Source organism: Leptonychotes weddellii, chromosome 13 (assembly GCF_054177405.1).
Source record: "Leptonychotes weddellii isolate Sample4059 chromosome 13, ASM5417740v2, whole genome shotgun sequence".
NCBI lineage: Eukaryota > Metazoa > Chordata > Mammalia > Carnivora > Phocidae > Leptonychotes > Leptonychotes weddellii.
In genome coordinates, this window is record NC_138381.1 from 55,128,317 (window position 1) to 55,145,788 (window position 17,472).

General features: G+C 47.7%; 1 protein-coding gene and 1 non-coding gene across 15 annotated transcripts in view; both read right to left on the reverse strand.

Moving 5' to 3' along the window:
• PRELID3A (PRELI domain containing 3A) overlaps positions 1-8,291 on the reverse strand; it is a 31,637-nt gene extending 23,346 nt beyond the window's left edge. For all 14 annotated transcript variants that reach the window (XM_081802617.1, XM_081802624.1, XM_081802623.1 and 11 more), the window contains exon 1: positions 8,174-8,291. In XM_081802617.1, coding sequence (XP_081658743.1) covers positions 8,174-8,205 — 32 coding nt within the window. In that variant the 5' untranslated portion in view covers positions 8,206-8,291. The remainder of the gene's footprint in view (positions 1-8,173) is intronic.
• A 3,436-nt stretch (positions 8,292-11,727) lies between these two features.
• On the reverse strand, positions 11,728-11,802 carry TRNAM-CAU (transfer RNA methionine (anticodon CAU)). Its single transcript has one exon. It is a non-coding gene; the product is annotated as a tRNA-Met (tRNA).
• Positions 11,803-17,472: the final 5,670 nt, after the last annotated feature.

Consider the following 17,472-nt stretch of genomic DNA (forward strand, 5'->3'; position numbering starts at 1 on the left):
GATGTGGGACTCGATCCCAGGACCCCGGGATCATGACCCGAGCCGAAGGCAGACGCCCAACGACTGAGCCACCCAGGCACCCATAATGCAATATATGTTAAGTAAAAAAAAAGAAGAAGAAGAAGGTAGCGGGAGGGGAAGAATGAAGCGGGGGAAATCGGAGGGGTAGACGAACCATGAGAGACGATGGACTCTGAAAAACAGGCTGGGGGTTCTAGAGGGGAGGGGGTGGGAGGATGGGTTGGCCTGGTGGTGGGTATTGAGGAGGGCACGTTCTGCATGGAGCACTGGGTGTTATGCACAAACAATGAATCATGGAACACTTCATCTAGAACTAATGATGTAATGTATGGGGATTAACATAGGAATAAAAAAAAAAAAAGAAGTAGTAGTACTTTGTAACTAATTGTAAGAGAAAGAAAGGTAAAGTGACCATACATTCCAGTTTGTCCAGGACAATTCCAATTTTTGCCTTTTGTCTTATTGGACATATTAAGAGTGTCCTCTTTCACCTTCAAAGGTATCCCAATTTGGATGATAAACTATGTATTAATCCTGAAAATAAGGAGAGAGGAGGACTCAAGAATGATGCCCAAGTTTCTGGCTTGAACAACTGTGTGGCTAGTTGGGCCATTTACTGAAAGGGGATTTTCTTTTTAAAGATTGTATTTGAGGGGCGCCTGGGTGGCTCAGTCGTTAAGCGTCTGCCTTCAGCTCAGGTAATGATCCCAGGGTCCTGGGATCGAGCCCCGCATTGGGCTCCCTGCTCCACGGGAAGCCTGCTTCTCCCTCTCCCACTCCCCCTGCTTGTGTTCCCCCTCTCGCTGTGTCTCTCTCTGTCGAATAAATAAATAAAATCTTTAGAAAAAAAGATTGTATTTGAGAGAGAATGAGAGAGAGCATGAGCAGGGGGAGGGGCAGAGGGAGAGGGACAAGCAGACTCCCCCTGAGCAGGGAGCCCGATGCAGGGCTCGATCCCAGAACCATGAGATCATGACCTGAGCCGAAGGCAGACGTTCAACCGACTGAGCCACTCAGGCACCACAGAAAGGGGATTTTTAAACAAGTTACACGTAATTTTCAGCTGTGCAGGGGCTCAGCACCCCTAACCCCCCACATTATTCAAGGGAAACTGTACTTTGTCCCACCTTTGAAGTGGTATATGGCGTGAAGTGGCCAACATATTTTTTTCTGATTATAAAAAGTGTCCAAAGTACTGAAAAACAAAGTATGCAAATAAAAGCATCCACAATTCCACTATCCAAAGATGATGCCAGGCTGTGTGGGAGTCCCCGAAGGTGTCCCCAGCTCTCCCTGAAGCTTCTCCTGCAGGCCGCCGCCACTCTCTCTCTGGCCCTGAGCCTTGAGGCAGGGGGTGGGCACCTTTGTCCCTGTTTGGTGTCCCGCTATCGGCGAGGTCTCGAGCCATGTTCACGGCTGCCCCACTGATGGGGCAGTGCTTCTTTAGTGCTCGGTTAGGCTGAAACCCTACGGCTGTCCACAGGGAGTCAGAGGTGCCCCCTTCAGGTTTTCAGGGTGGACCGCCCCCTGAGTGCGTCTTCCCCCAATTCTTCCTTCCTTGGGATGTGTGTGCTCCCAGAAGCATCTGAGCCTCCGGCAAGGATGAATATGTCAACAACGCCATCATTTTCGCAGATGTACTCAGACAAGTTTAAACAACATGTGTAGACACAGCCCAGAGTCAAGAGCTAGACACACGCGTGCGCACGCACGCACACACACACATGCACTCACACACACACACACACATGCACCCCTTACAAAAATTAAACTGGGATCATGCTCAAACCATACTCAGACACTGCTTTTTATATTTAACTGATGATGAACATCTTCCCATATCATAAACCTATTTTCAGAAATCTGATTATAAAGGGCTACACCACAGGTCATCTTATAGGTATTTATATGTAACTAGCTCCCTACAACGGTTATTTAGCTTTTGCTCCCAATTTTGCTCCATAAAATAAAGACAGTAGCAAACATTTGTGTATACTCATCTTTCACATACCTAATTTTTCCTTAAGATTAATTCCTAGAAATGGAATTACTAAGTCAAATATCAAAGATTATGAACAAATTGACGGGTTTTGTTCCATATTTGACATCCTTTTAAAATATCAGTTACTGACCATTAATTTACTTTATCCTCATAAAACTCTGTCCCGTGTCAAAAGTTTGCAGCAGGGCCCACTCTAGAACTGGGTCTCCCAGCCCCCTACCCTCTGTTGTTTCCATTATGTTCCATGGCCTCTAAATTGTCAGGAACTGATCTAAAATCTCCTCTTTTAAACAAAGAAATGCTTTTTCAAACCATGGAATCATGTCACTGAGTTAATACATCCACCAGCTTTAACATAAAGCGATGAAGACACAGAGATGTGGTTACACCTGATCACTCTGGAGGACCCAGAGAGCTGAGCCTTCTTCTCTGGGAAAGAACTGTCAGGGACGTGGTTGATCCAAGATCTAGGGAAGGAGGGAGAATCTGGACATACGTGAAAGCAGTAAGGGACCGAGTTACATGGGGGCCTTCTCAATGAAATACTCTGCGAGCATTGCAGGCTAAGGTCCTAAGAGTTGTTCCCATAAAAATCACTACTTTAAGCAGAATAGGCTTTGCCTCCTGAAATTACTTAAAACTAGCAAAGAGTTGAAATACTTGTACAAAGCACATCATACACAATAAATCTTTCTTTTCTAGAGAAACCTTGCATCTTTCTAGCTGATGATTGAAACTAAATACAAGCCACTTAAAACACTCACATAATAAATAATTCTACTTTAAAATTTACACATAATTTTCAGCTGTGCAGGGGCTCAGCACCTGTAAATCAGTATAATCTACTGATTATAGCAGGAGGACCAATACAAGTTAATACGGACATCAGCAGATGCAGGAAATAACATTTTTTAAAATACCAAGGGTTAAGTAGAGCACACTTCCTGGTTAAAGGAAATAGCCTGACATTCATTCGATTGGCAAAAATGGCAAAGTCTGGCAATACCAAGTGTTGGGAAAAAGGGGGAGACTGAGCTGTGGGTGGTAAATCGGTCCAAGCCCTGAGAGATGCAGAGAAGGCCTGTGCCCTGGTGTCAGGGCTTTTGCTCAGCTATCTGGGTCAGGCAGGCCAGGAATCAGCTGAAGTTCATCCTGGGAGGCGCAGTCCTGGCTCTGTCTGTGACTCACAGTGACCACGGTGGAGTGTGACTCCGTCCCCAGGGGTGGCTGCCTCGGAGCACAGCGCCGGGCATCACCCCTGCGGCGCCTGGCCCAGCAGCCCAGGAGGTGGTGGGATTCGGTCTACCTGGCACACTGGGGAGTGGAAAGGAGTAACAAAGCATCTCTCTATGCACAGCCAGGGTGTCAGAAAGATGAAGTGGGATGAAATTATAGGACGCCTGGGATTTGCCTAAAATAACCCAGGGGGAAGGAGCGGTGGGTAGGGACACGTGAAGCCAGCTGGGCTGTGAGAGGGTGACTGTCAACGTGGGAGATGGCAGCGGGCACGCACTATTCTCAGCTCTCCATTTTTGCATACTTTTAAAATTTCCATAATAACAAGGTTTTTAAAAAATATCTGAAGGCAGCCACAAGCAAGGCAGCGCGCTCCCGCACCCGCCCAAAGCAACTCCAGGCCCAGCCCGGCGGCTCGCAGAGTATGCTCCACGCCTGGGGGCTCCCAGCCCTCTCCAGAGCTCTGCCAGGCAAAACTGCCTCAGTGCTACTGAGACATGATTTGCCTTTTGCTCCACATTGACCTTTACCCCAATGCTGCAAAATCAACAGAGGGTAAAGCTGCTGGGCTCTCCCCACGAATGAAGGCCCTGACCCCAAACCGCACTTGGGGTCAGGGCTCACTGCTGTTCACTCAGGAAAACAATGCCAGTGTCTCTTAAAAATATCCATTATGAAATAGTAAGATTATTAATTTTGCATTAGACCCCTAAGTACCCCTGTACTGATGTTCTGAGCAAGACAGCAGGGCGCGCAGGAAGCAGACCAACTGCACTTGGAGGTCCACCGTGGCCGGGGGAGCCCCAGGCAGCTGGTGGGCGGTGGGCCCAGCTAGCTGCTACTCTCCAGCCCAGCCCACCACTTCTATGCGGAACAACAGATGCACGGACTTTGGTTATTCAGACTTAGGTATGTGGCAGACATTTTCTCAAAAATGAATACAGCGAGCCTATCACTTCAAGAACAACTGATTATTATTTGCTGCCAAAGAGAAAATTTGAGCTTTTGAATGCAGACTGGAATTTTAGAAAACTTGTATCCTCTACTGGGAGCCTGATGACTGCCCCATACTGCATACCTGATGAACCCATATGTTCCAAGTGGCTGGTGCGAGATGTCACTCATGTATAAGGCAGGCCAATTTCTCTGGTCATTATGGTTTCAGATCTTCCACTGCAATGAACTTCAGAAACCACTTGGCTTGTTGTAGTAGCAAATTACTTAAAGTAGCCACAATCACTTTAAAAGACTATTAAAATACCAAATGGGTTTTACTCATAGAGTGAGGTTGGGTTTTATTCGTATATTTGAACAAAAACAACAGACTGCAAAACACTGGTGCAGAAGCAGACAGGAGGATCAAGCTATCTTCTGTTACGCCAGAAATTAGCAAAAAAAAATCAAACAGCGCCACTCTTCCTGCTAATTTTTGTGCTTTTGGAAAATACAGGTTTGTTTTTATTAATGAAGTGGGTTTATCATTATTAATTATTAATTTGAATGAATGAATAAATATTTTTAAATTTATCCATTTTAATTTCTAATATAGTAAACAGTGGTAGATATAACCCAAATAAAAACTGTCTGGGGCACCCAATATTTTCTAAGAATGTAAAGAGGTCCTGAGGCTGAAGAGTTTGAGAATCACTGGCCTAAGCGGGCCCTTGATTAAAGGGGCTGGAAACGTACACATAAGTGATCACTGCAGTATGATATGGAATAAAGGGGGAAATGTTATGTCCCTTCAATAAGAGAAAGGATAAATTGTGACATATTCATACAATGGAATATCATGCTGCTATGAGACACACAAACACACACACACATCTCAAAAACACACTGTTGTGAAGAAAGGGAAATGGTCAAAAGATCTGTACCAAGTGATGCCACTGATTTCCATTTTAAGACAACAAATGACATTATGTATTGTTTATGGATAAACACACACACACACATAAACGTAGTCAAACCAACCTTCAGAAGGATGAACCCACCAAGTTCATAATCTTGTCTGCCTTTGGGGCGAAAGGGAACAGCACTGGGAGGCACTTCAACTCTTGTCTGTAATGTTCAATTTCTCTTGTTTAAAAGAAACGGTGGGGAGGTGCTTTCCCCTGCTCCTGGCTAGAAAGCAAGCCTGATGGAGGGTACATCCCCTCCAAAGCTCCTGACTTCTCTGAGATGGTTATCACCTTCTGGATATCTTTCCTGGTAGCTGCTGGAATCCAAGGAGTGTATGATCTTGATGCTGTCAGCCAATCTTGTGTTGGCTATTAGGAAAGATTCTGTTCTAGGCCTACCTGAAACCTTGGTCAATGCTGTGAGGATGAAATTTATGGACCTGTTAATGTTTAATGTCCCTTTCTATATTTTTATAATTCAGTCCTGTATTTTTCATTACTATTTAAACTCTATTGAACCCTGTCTAGGTAACACACGTTGATTCCAATGGCATTCCCAAAGGGCTCTCCATTTCCATAGCTGTGTTCATACCCCACTCCAGGCCCTGGGGTTTCTTTTTTTTTTTTTTTAAGATTTATTTATTTTAGAGAAAGAGAGAGAATGAGAGGGAGAGGGAGGGAGACTCCCAAGCAGAGTGCGCAACGAGCACAGAGCCAGATGTGGGACTCGATCTCATGATCCTGAGATCATAAGCCGAGCTGAAACCAAGAGTTGAGAGCTTAGCCAACTGCACCACTCATGCACCCCTGGGCCCTGGGGTTTCTTCAGGACACAGGAGGAAAACTTGATAAATGTCAAAGTTTTTGTGCCTGATTATTTCTTGCCTTTCAAGAGTAAACTTATGAACCTCCAATCAAATACTCACTGCCAGCACAACAAATATATAAAAAGTAAACAAGTATAGAAAGAAAAAGAAAGGTTTATAACCCCCAAAGGAAAAAACAAAACAAAACAGTGATTTTAAGGGACTAAGCAAAGGGAAACTCCTTATTAAGCCTAGCTAGAAAGCCAGGCTTCCACTTTGGTACTGTCCTACAGATGGCCTGTCATCAAAGAGTATCAGGTCACTCACCATCTGTCTGCCACAGGGGCCTACCTACCATCATCCTCAGCCACTTGCATTCCACATTTGCCAATTTTAAGTTTAAAAATCAACGGCAGAGGATCAGCACCTAGTCTACAGCAGCTTGGGGGCTCCCTGGAATTCTTTTGATGGCTAGCCGCCCTCATTCTGGAAGGGCACCTGGTTTCCTTGAGATTCCTCAGCCCCACACTGAGCACCTACTATGTGCCAGGCACTGGCAGAGTATCAGGGACACAAAATGAATGAGGTAAGGAACGGAGGACTCATCAGGCTACCATACCAATGAACCTCAAAAAAATGTGCCAAGTAAAAGAAGCCAGACACAAATGACCACATATTGTATGAGGACATTTATGTCAAATGTCTGGAAAAGGCAAATCTACAGAAACAGCAGATTAGTGGTTGCCTGGGGCTTGGAATGAGAGTGGCGGGTGCCTGTGAATGGGAATGAGGGTGTCTCTGTAGCATGATGGAAATGTTCTAAAACCGGACCTTGGTGATGGTTGTACAACCCTGTAAATTGACTAAGAATCATTGAATCGTACACATTAAGTAGGTGAATTTTATCAATAGTGACTTTCCCTAAGCTGACCATTCACTTCTGCTTGTCAACCAACATTCCATGAACCTCTAGGGCAGTCCTTCTCAGGTGTTCAGTGAGAACACTGAGCCCCACTGCCGGGGCACACAGTTTGCAATGACTTAACTTCTCCCCTCTGCATTCTGATGGTGCCAGTTATGTCCCAAATTGAGAAAAGAATCTCTGGAGTCATTCTCACTGGGGTTTTCACTGGATCTCTCAAGGAACCCCAGCTGAGAAAGGCTGCAGACTCTACAAAGATCCACACTAAACTGTTTCCCCTAAAGTCTAAAGATTTCATTAAAAATAATTTCGGAGGTTTTAAATCACTTGATAAATTTTTATTATAATAATTTTATAGGCCAAAGGATGACAATTCCATTTCACGCAGTATTTTTTTTTTTTTCCAAAAACGAAATGCTTCTCTAAGTGGGGTCAAGGAATCTTTAAAATCTTTGTTCCTTTAAAAAATCTTAAAGGATAATTTCATAGAGTCACATATCAAGCGACTTAGGAGAAGATACCATTTAGGTCACGAGGATACTCCTAAACAGTTCCCAGTTTTCCACTCTGGCTTGGAGGCTTTCCATGCCCACAAGTGCATTCAGGGTGAAAGACCCCCACAACCCTTCTCCACATTTGGCTTCCTCCCGAGCTCACAGCTTAGTCTGTGTTCAACTGCACCGCACAATCTCAGGGAAGGACCGGGCCCGCTCTCCAGGCCTCCGTTCTCCCTAGGATGCCGGGCGCCCTGCCCCAAAGAGCGCATTGTGCAGGCGAGATCGGGCCTGCTCCCGGGTGAGCTGAAGTGTGGGCACGGCCACTTTGCCGAGTCCCCTCCCCGCCGCGTCCACCCGGGCCTCCATGCACACCAGGGCGCCCCGCCGCCGAGGGCACTCGCCGGCCCGCGCCGTCTGGCCCCATTGGACTGGCTGAGATCCGTCCCCGCAGCTCGGCCCTCCGTCAGACCCCCAGGGAAAAGCCGCCCCCCGCCCCCCGCCCCCTAGCTTCGACAATCCCACCACCCGCCTCCGTCCGTTAGGCGGCCCTTCCATCAAACAGACGGCGCCACTCCGCCGGCTCTCTTCCTAACGACGCCCTAGAAGGGACAGAGCCCGCCCCCTTTTTAGGATGCCAGGGCCGCGGTCTCGGAGCGGCCAGCGCGGTGCTGGGCGGGCTCGGCGAGGGCCTGGTCTGGGGTCCAGCCTTTCCTCGGCCGCCCCCCGCGGCTCGGGGGCAGGAGCAGGCGCCGGTCTGGACCCCACCGTGGCCCGCTGCCCGACCTCACCCGAACACGTGCTCCGAGCTCCAGATCTTCATCGCCGCCGCCCGCCAGCCGCAGGGCGCGGGCTCCCCGCTCGGACCCCGCGCGCCCGATCCTGCGCGCCCGGCTCCTCCCTCCAGGCGCGTGGGGGCGGGGCGGGGGCGGGGCGCGCGCGGCGGGGGCGGGGCCGGGCGCTCTCCGGCCCCGCCCGCTTGCCTGTCGCTTGGCCACGAGGGTTATGGCGGCTAAAAATAGGAATGCGGGACTCAGCTGGAGCCGCGGATGGGGGATCTGCGCTGCGGCAGGGAGATGCGCGGACAGCACCGGCTGCAAATGCAGGGATGGGAGGCGAGGGACTAATGCTCATCGCTCAGGTTGTCCAAATTCTCCCAAAGCGCTCTCCAGCCAGCCTGGTTTCTACTCTTGGTAAGTATAAAGAAAAGCAAAATCTCCTGCCAGACCCCCCAAAACTCCCCAAGGAAATAGAAGAAAAAGAAAACAGTTTTAGTATTGAGTCGCATTAAACCAGAAGGTAATGTGCGTCACAGGCGGTCCCCTAAAGAGATTGCAAAGACAGCAAGAAATCTCACCCTTTTATATAGTTACATAGCCAGGCAGGTGCGACACCTACATCCATGTTCTCAAGTGAGAGGACTCGACCACACCTTTTTAGGGTGACACAGAGTTCACCCTAAATTTACCTGGTGATTAGAGTGACTGTTTTTGTTTGCTAATTGTCTTTATCCGAAGAAGCAATAAAATTCTCATGTCGTTGCCATAGAAGGTAGGTTTGAAGCCAGGTGCTCCTGGAAATTAAGCTAACATTTCAGAGAGATGGTGCCCAGGACCTTGAGAAAGAACATTTCTGGGTTAGAACTGGCAAAAGGCCTACTTAGCTTTTTAAAAACATGTACACACATCTCGAAAGGATGAAGAATGTACAAGTTTTCTAGAGTAAATGCTCTTTAAGAAGGGAAAGGAGAGGCTCTTTTCCTTTTGCACCAGGAAGAAATCAATTTTTTTCTTTTTAGATTTGTATTTACTCTGCACTACCACAACCAAAGTTCAGGTACAAAGAAGCAGATGCTTGTTTTGCGAAGAAGAGAAACCTGCGCAGAATGAGATGGGGTGTGAGGGCAGGGGACCTCATCTAGCCTGCTACTGAATCCCAGCACTTAGCACAGCACGAGGCACTGACTGGGCGTCTGGAACCTGTTTGTACAATGAGCCAGGGAAGAGGAAAGAGCTCACGGAACCAGCCAGAAGACCTAGGTTAGGCTACCATCTACTCACATTGACCTTTACCACCTATGGCTTTAACCTTACAGTAATCTTCCAAAGTTGGTGGTACTGTGCCTGTTTTATAGATAAGCAAAAGAGAGCTCACAGAGCAATGCAGTCTGTCTGATGGAGGGGCTGCCTGGCTGACGAGGCCCACGGTGGAACTGCAGAAGCAGGGGGCAGGGGGCAGCTTTTCCTTTGGGGTTCGTGGAAGGCTGAGCTGCTAACGTATAGGACTGGACAGTGGGGTTTGCATGATTTCCCCCTCACATCTGTGCTACAATGGCTCACAGTTATGATCAGGCCCGTTGTGGAACACTTCCTACGCACTCAGCCCTAGAAAGTTAGGTGCTGTTATTTTGGTTTTTAAAAACCATCATCATTTACAGTCAGCATTTTCCACAAATGGGAATGGAGCATGAGCCTTAAGGAATGGGGCTGGATGGTGAGTTAGAACACACTGTAGGGGAGACAGCTCCTGTAGGTTGCTCCAGGTCTGAGAGGGATGAGCTGCTGAGTTTGTATCTCACCATGTGAGGAAACTAAGACCCTAACCAGGTGGTGCCTTGGTACAGAAACATGCTGTGTATGGTGAAGCTGGGTAACCGAGAAGGGGGGAGAAATGAGGACCACCTTCTGTCCCTTGCCCTGCCCTCAGGTCTCCCTGACACACAGCTGTGGCTTCTCAGGCAGCCACGCCCAGCTCAGGTGTCTCCCCATCCATGCAGCTCCCTCCTTCTGATTACATCACAGCCTATGCACACCTCCCCCTGAGACTCCCCACAATCTATTATGATCATCTGCGATTTTCTGCCTCTCCCACCAGGCTAAAAAACCTTTTGAGATCAGATATTAAGTTATCCTTATCCTTAGTATTTCCAGAGTCAGAAACATAGTTGGTACACAATGAATCCATAATTGTTGAACAACCAACGAAAGTCACATCCCTGCTTGAAGTTCTATCCTGATACCTCCATCTCTGGTCAAAGACCACACTTTCCTTCACTCTGTTAGCAGCAGCTGCAGCACCTGGGAGCCTCTTAGAGATGGAGACCCCGGGCCCCACCCTCAGCCCGGCCATGCAGTAGGCGGGGGCCGAGGGGGACAGACGTTTGTGGTTTAACAAGTTCTCCCAGGGACTCCGATGCCAATGGAGACCAACGGCCTCAAATCCACCTTGCCCAATTTGCCAGCCAGATTGGGCAAAGTGCTTCCTTGTCATCACCAGACATTCGCTCATACTATTTCTTCCAGCCAGAATGTGCTCCTCCATGCTTGTCCCGGAAGCATCTTCCAGATGAAGAGAGAAGTAGATGCAAAAATTCAGAAACATGAGGGGGTACAGTGCTCTTAAGAGGTTGTAAGTTGCCTGTAAGGCTGGATTGCAAAGTCCCAGGAGGAAGTGGCAAGACCTGAAGCTAGAAAGGTAGACAAGGAGCCATATCATAAGGGCCTTATATATTTCATTCCAAGAAGTCGAGATTTAATTTTGACGACAACGGGGTTTTGACAGATTTTAGAGTTTGAGATCTCTGAAGCAAAACAGTTTAAAATACAAGCAAGATCCGGGAAGTACACTTGGCTGGATGTGGGGGGCTCAGTGAAATGGAGATGAGGATGCTCCATTACGTCTTCTGTCCCAAGTCTGTATTCAGAGTCGCCTGGCGGTGTGGAGCCTGCCTGCCCTGGGGGCACCCACGAGTCTCCACTGCAGTAATGCGTGCACTTATATCCCAGGGTGGGTGTCTGGGGGAGAGGCAACCACGTGCTTTTCATTTTTCTTTTCCCAGTGTCTGGAGCACAGAGGCTTAATACATTCATTCCACTGAGTGGATAGCAGGGATCTGCTCCAACTGCCCTTTGAGGCGATAAGGGGCCACAGCGTGAGAGGTAGAGCGGTGGTCGCAGCCACGGCTGTATGCTGGAGTAATCGGAGGAGCTTTGAAAAGCACCAACGCTGGGAACCCACCCAGGGGCTTTTTATTTCATTGGACTATCATGTGGCCGGTCTAGAAGCTGCTCCCCAGCGCAGAGGAGATAAATGAGTGCTTGGGCCGGCGCAGTGGGGATAAGACTTGGAAACACTTAAAGATCTTATAATCAGTTGGGTTTAGTGGAGAAGGAAAGAAAGGACTGCCCACCCTCCTTCCCTCTTGTCCCTCATCCCTGTCATTTACTGAGGAGTTGGCAGTTTGGCTTGCGGGGGGTCCCTCTCTCCACCCCCACTGCCCCACCCTGGCCATCTATTGCCTTAATTCTTTTTTTTTCCAAATTTTATTTTTTTTAAGTAGGCTCCACGCCCAACGTGGGGCTCAAACCCACGACCCCCTGAGATCATGAGTCGCATGCTCTACCGACTGAGCCAGCCGGACACCACTAATTGCCTTCATTCTTCGCACTGTCAACATCTGTGTGGATGATCCATGCAGACGCTCCAACATCTGATTCCTGGACCTTCCTAACTTTAGATACCTTCGTCCCCACTTGACTTTAGCCACCCACTCCCCACCAGGCCTGCTGCCTGGATCTTGCTTATGTTTTGAATTCCACCTTAAACATCTCAAGCTGCAATGTCTTACTCTGGGGGACTCTCTGCCTCCCTAGCAGGACAATGACTGTTTAGGTGGCACCTCTCTCACATCCGTAAGTGCTCAGGGGAGGCAGATCCCACCCCACTTGTTTCAGGGCTGAGCTGAGGTCTGAGAGTCTGAGGACTGGCTCCGGAGCCAGCTTGTGACCCAATGCCGACCACGGAGCATGAGGGAGCCTGCTGCGAGGTTGCGGGGAGAAAGTTTCTTGCTCCAAAGAGCAAGTTATCAGAAACCATCACTTCCATTGCATAACTGCTAGAACTGGTGTGACCCCCTTGCTACCAGCAGGAGGATGAAATCAGCACCGAGAATGGAAATTGATAGGAAAAAGGCCGTAGTGAACCCTTTCTCAGCCAGCCTGAAATGCCCTTAGCCAGGGACTCACAGCCATGCTATAATAAATGTTTTCATTGTTTCATGTCAATGGAATTCACATTTTAGCCTAAAGCCCCCAAATGATACACACACCTTCTGAGCGAAGCCTCCAGTCCTCTCCTCTGGAACATTCCACCAGTGCCTTCCCCACTCACCCTAGGCCACAGTTCACAGAGAAGTGACCCCGGGTCTCTCCCCTCCATGCTGGACGGACGCTACAATCTGCCATCTCCGGTCAGGGCCCACAGGACTCCGTGCCACTGGTATGAGGTCACACTCTTATGGATCACTGCAGAGAGAATGGCAGGCGCCCTGTTCCATCCAGACCCTCCAAGGACACTTTGCCTTATCTTTGGACAGCATGGTCCCCCAAGTGATTGCCAACCTTTACCACTGTCTCCATACCTCCCCTTCAGTTCCTGTCCCCCTCATTCGGGGCAGGTGACTTTACTTCTCGCTAAATGGAGACAATTAAGCCAAGAGGTGATCTCTTTCAACCTCAGGCCATTATAGTGTATTGTGCTGCTAAGAGCGACATCCGGAGGGAGGCTGCCCAGGTTCAACTGGATAACCAACTACTGATTGTATGACCTTGAGCAACTTGCTTATGTCCGAGCCCCAGACTCTTGGTGTGTAGAGTGGTTGAATGGGCCACAATGGCAGTCAGGGCCCAGCAGTGTTAGACACATAGCAAGTGTCCAATATGTAGTGGTTCCTATCATGATCTAGACCCAGGCCAAGCTCCCCTCCGTCCTCCAGTTTCAGGTGACCCGCTCTTCTCTGGGTCTCCTGTCCCCTAGGCACCTGCTCCACTAGTCATCCCTTCCACACATGGGGCATTTCACTTCACATCCACCCTGGATTATAAATATGGCCAACTTTTAACTTTAAACCCCTCACACAAAACCCTCCAAATCTCCCCCTTGACTCTGCACCTGTCTGTGGGTCCTTAGAGGAGCCCAGGACCTGAGCTCTTTCACTTACCTCTACCCCTGCTCATCCCAAACAAACCAGATAGGTTGATTTTTCCTTGCTTGGGGTTTGCAGAAAACAGAGGAGTAATTCCTAATCACCCTCCCCTTAAATAGGCAAAGATTTGTTATTTTTAATTAAATATTAAATGAGGGGCGCCTGGGGGGCTCAGTCAGTTAAGCGTCTGCCTTCAGCTCAGGTCATGATCTCAGGGTCCTGGGATCGAGCCCTGCATCGGGCTCCCTGCTCAGCAGGGAGTCTGCTTCTCTCTCTCCCTCTGCCTCTCCCCCACCTCACCCAGCTTGTGCTCTTCTCTCTCGTTCTCTCTCAAATAAATAAATAAAATCTTTTAAAAAAATAAAATAAATAAATGTGAAATAAAACAATGTTCTTGTTCCATAGGAATATTCGAGCAGAGGTGGAGGCTAGCTTAGGGGGTGCTGGACAGACCCACCGCACCCCGAGGCAGTTCCTGGACGCTTAAAGGATCCACCCGCTCTTTGCTCTTCGAAACAGCCAGGACAGACTCCGGCAGGTGGGGCGGGTGTGCTCATGGGCAGGTGACACATGGGTCTGATCCAGTGCCACCCAACAGCTCTTTGTTGTTGTTTTAGTTTTATGAGTTCTGTAGAACTGGAAAGGTGCCAGTGAAAAGAGCTACTGGCCGTGTGTTAGTTGGTTAGGCCAAACGCAGGATGCGGTTGTTTCCCCAGGAATCATCAGGCAAAGATGGGATGATAGATTTGGCTGCTGACTGAACCTCCCGCAGCAGTGCACATCTGGACTGGTTGTTGTCACAGCAGCTGTGGGAACGAAGGAGAGATTCCCAAGGAATGGAGGATTTAGGAGCAAAAGTCATCCCTCACCTTTATCTTTGGTTGAAATGCCTCTTCCACATTTTTTTTTGGCTTGAAAACCAGGGTCACTTGTGTGGTTACTGAATCAACGAGGGAAAAGATGAAAGACACGTGCCATCCTAGAAGTTTATGGTGGTAAATGCCAAAGCTGTGTGTGTAAAGCACTTGAAACTTATCTTCCGGCTACTACACTCCCCTGTAAGTATTATGAAATTGTTCTCCCCACTTCTCTTCTCAGTCTTTAAAAGTCCACGTTTGCTCTTCCCGCTTTGTTACTGCTTATTATATTCCACATGCTGTGACTGGCTCCTGAGACTCTTCTCGTTAGGGTCACCAGAAGCCATCACATTTTCCAATCCAGTGGCCATTGTTCAGCCCCACTCCTAGACCTCTCTAGTGCACTTGAACTACTGAGCGGTGTCTCCTTGCAGCTCTGCTACCTTGTCTCCAGTGACATCTCATTGCTTGTCATATCCCTTCTCAGTCTCCCTAGCAGATTCCTCTCCCCCCTCTGCCTTCTGTTCTTTTCACTCTACACCTTCTCCCTGAGTGAACTCACTGAGATTCATGGTTTCTACTAACTCCCAAACCTGTATCTCCATCTCATTTCAACCCCAAGCCTCACACCCATCTATCCGGTTACCCACAGGATATTCCCTGGGTCCATACCTCAAACTCTTCAGGGCACAAGCATCTTCCACCGTAAGCAGATTCCTTTCCAGAATTCACTTGTCCAGGGTCATGGTAGCACCCAGGTGCCCCAAGCTAAAGTAATCCCTTACACCCTACATCCCACCAATCATCAAGTCCTTTAGAATTTACCTCTTACAGACTGTATTAATCCATTCATTCTTCTATATGCTTTAAGAGCCAGTGTGATTTAGTAGTTGTAGTTGAAGGCATAGGTTTGCAGATGAACAAACCTGGGTGCCCATTCTGGCTCCCTTTCTGCAAATTGTTTGACTTCTCCAAACGTCCATGTCATGATCTATGAGATGGGGATACTAGCGTAGCTACCCTGTAGGATGTGTGAGAATTAAATGAGAGTATAGGGCAAGTCCTTTAGCACAGGGACTGGTGGGCAGTAACAAGTGTCAGCCGTTCTCATTGTTAGTACTGGATTACCACCTGCCACCACTGACCCAGCCCAGTCCTTCACCACCTCGCCTCTGGATTACTCTAATGGCCCCCTGGCTGGTCTCACAGCCGCCCAGCCAGCCCCTCAGAATGGTGCCATCCCCGTGCCTAAATGTCACTCTCGTGTCATCAGTGTATGTCGCACCCCCGCCAAAGCTATGTTTGACACACACACACACACACACACAGCACTCCTCACTCCCTGGCCCTCCCCTGATTGTCCTTCCTGCACACCTCCACCATGACTCTCAGCAAGCTGTTCCACGATGACTCTCCTTGTTTGTGTTTCTGCCTCTCCCACTAGATTGATGCTTATTAAAGAGGCAGATTTCTGGGCTCCACCTCTTGCCTTTTAAATTGGCATCTCGGGGTGGGGGGGGCAGAAATAGGCATTTTTTGATGAGCAGCCTAGGCAGGTATAAGGCTACCTGAAGTGTGGAATGGAGTCCTCCACATGCCTGTGAGCTCTTCAAGGATGAGGACAGAGCCTTACTCATTTCTGTGTATCCAGAATCCATCCCAGGGCCTGGCAAACAGTAAGCACTTGATAATTGCTTGTTCCGTGAGTCAGGGATGACTCGGAGGCCATCCTGAAGCTGGGAGTGGCCTGGTCATGGGGACAGGTGGGGCTCACTGGCAGAGCCCTGCAGGCCAGTGTCCCTGGAAACCCTACAGCCTCTTTTTGAGAGGCTTTCAACTGACAGTTTATCAGTTTGAATTCTATATATTGAGATCTTGTGTCAAAATTTCATTTTTACAAGAGTCTGATGCTAAAAATAAGTAAGTTTGAAGACTGCCATGGCAGAACAGTTTTTTAATGTAGAGAGAAAAATCAATCTCCCAGGAGGTAGGAAGTTTTGAAGAACTTTTGGAGCTGTTTCTTTCCCATTTGCCATGGATATGGCTTCATTATCCCAGGATTATAACAAAATTTAGGCTATGGTTTCTTTGTAAGTTTTTACTTTAATTCCAGGTAGTTAACATACGGTGTTATATTAGTTTTAGGAGTAGGCTATAGAGGTTCAACGGTTCCATACATCACCCGCTGCTCATTAGGCTCTGAGGTTTAATTGATCCTCAAATACAGTGACAGGAAAGACTGGATTTACAGAGATTTCACACTGCCGTGCTGTCAGAACAAGATGGCAGAGGGCCATTAGCATCTAGGTTTTCTAAGATCCTACATATAGAGTGTTACTGGAATCCGAAGACATGTTCTCTAACTAAATTCAGAACTATCCTGAACCTCAACACACCTGAGATATTCTAACACATTACTAAAATAGAGAATATCCCCATGACCTTTTAATTCCTATGGTATATGTTTCTATTATATAATTAATTCCTCTTCTCAACCCCTACATACAATTTCCAAAATAAGTCCCTCAAATATATATCTTAAATTTTGCTCCTTATTTCTGCTTCTGGGCACTTTATCCCACACAGTTTACATAGTTTCTCACTAGAAACAGAAGATACCATTTCCTTCCAGCTTGCAAACCCTCTTCCCATTATACCTGCTGGCATTGCAAAAGATGGCTTATGACTAAGGGGGTGGTGTCCAAAACAGTCATCAGTTTTCTCACAGGAAGACATGACTGGGAAAAATCTAGGAACTTTAGATTTGCATACACTCTTGTGGCCAAGATTTTTAGAAAAATATTTGATCATTACTGGGCCACCTGGCTGGCTCAGTCGGTGGGACATGTGACTCTTGATCTTAGGGTCGTGAGTTCAAGCCCCACCTTGGGCATGGAGCCTATTTTAAAAAAAGAAAAAGAAAAAGATTTCATCATTATCAAGTAAAGTGGTAATTAGGAAGATTCTAAATGTTCTGCTATTATCATTCATGAGACTTGCACTGCTATAACTTGAGTCGATGTCATGATTCCTTCTTTTATTCATTATCATCTAGGAGATATTAATATTATGTCTAGAGGTTCCTTCAAGTTTCTGAAATTCACAATGCGGCTGGTCTCAGAGATTGATAGACCTCTCCTGCCACCTAGTGGGAAAATATGCAGTACAGCTCTGCATGAACTGTCTCCAGGTCCTGGTCCCAAAACACTTACAAATGATTTTCTTTAGGTAGTATTTACCAAGCAATCTC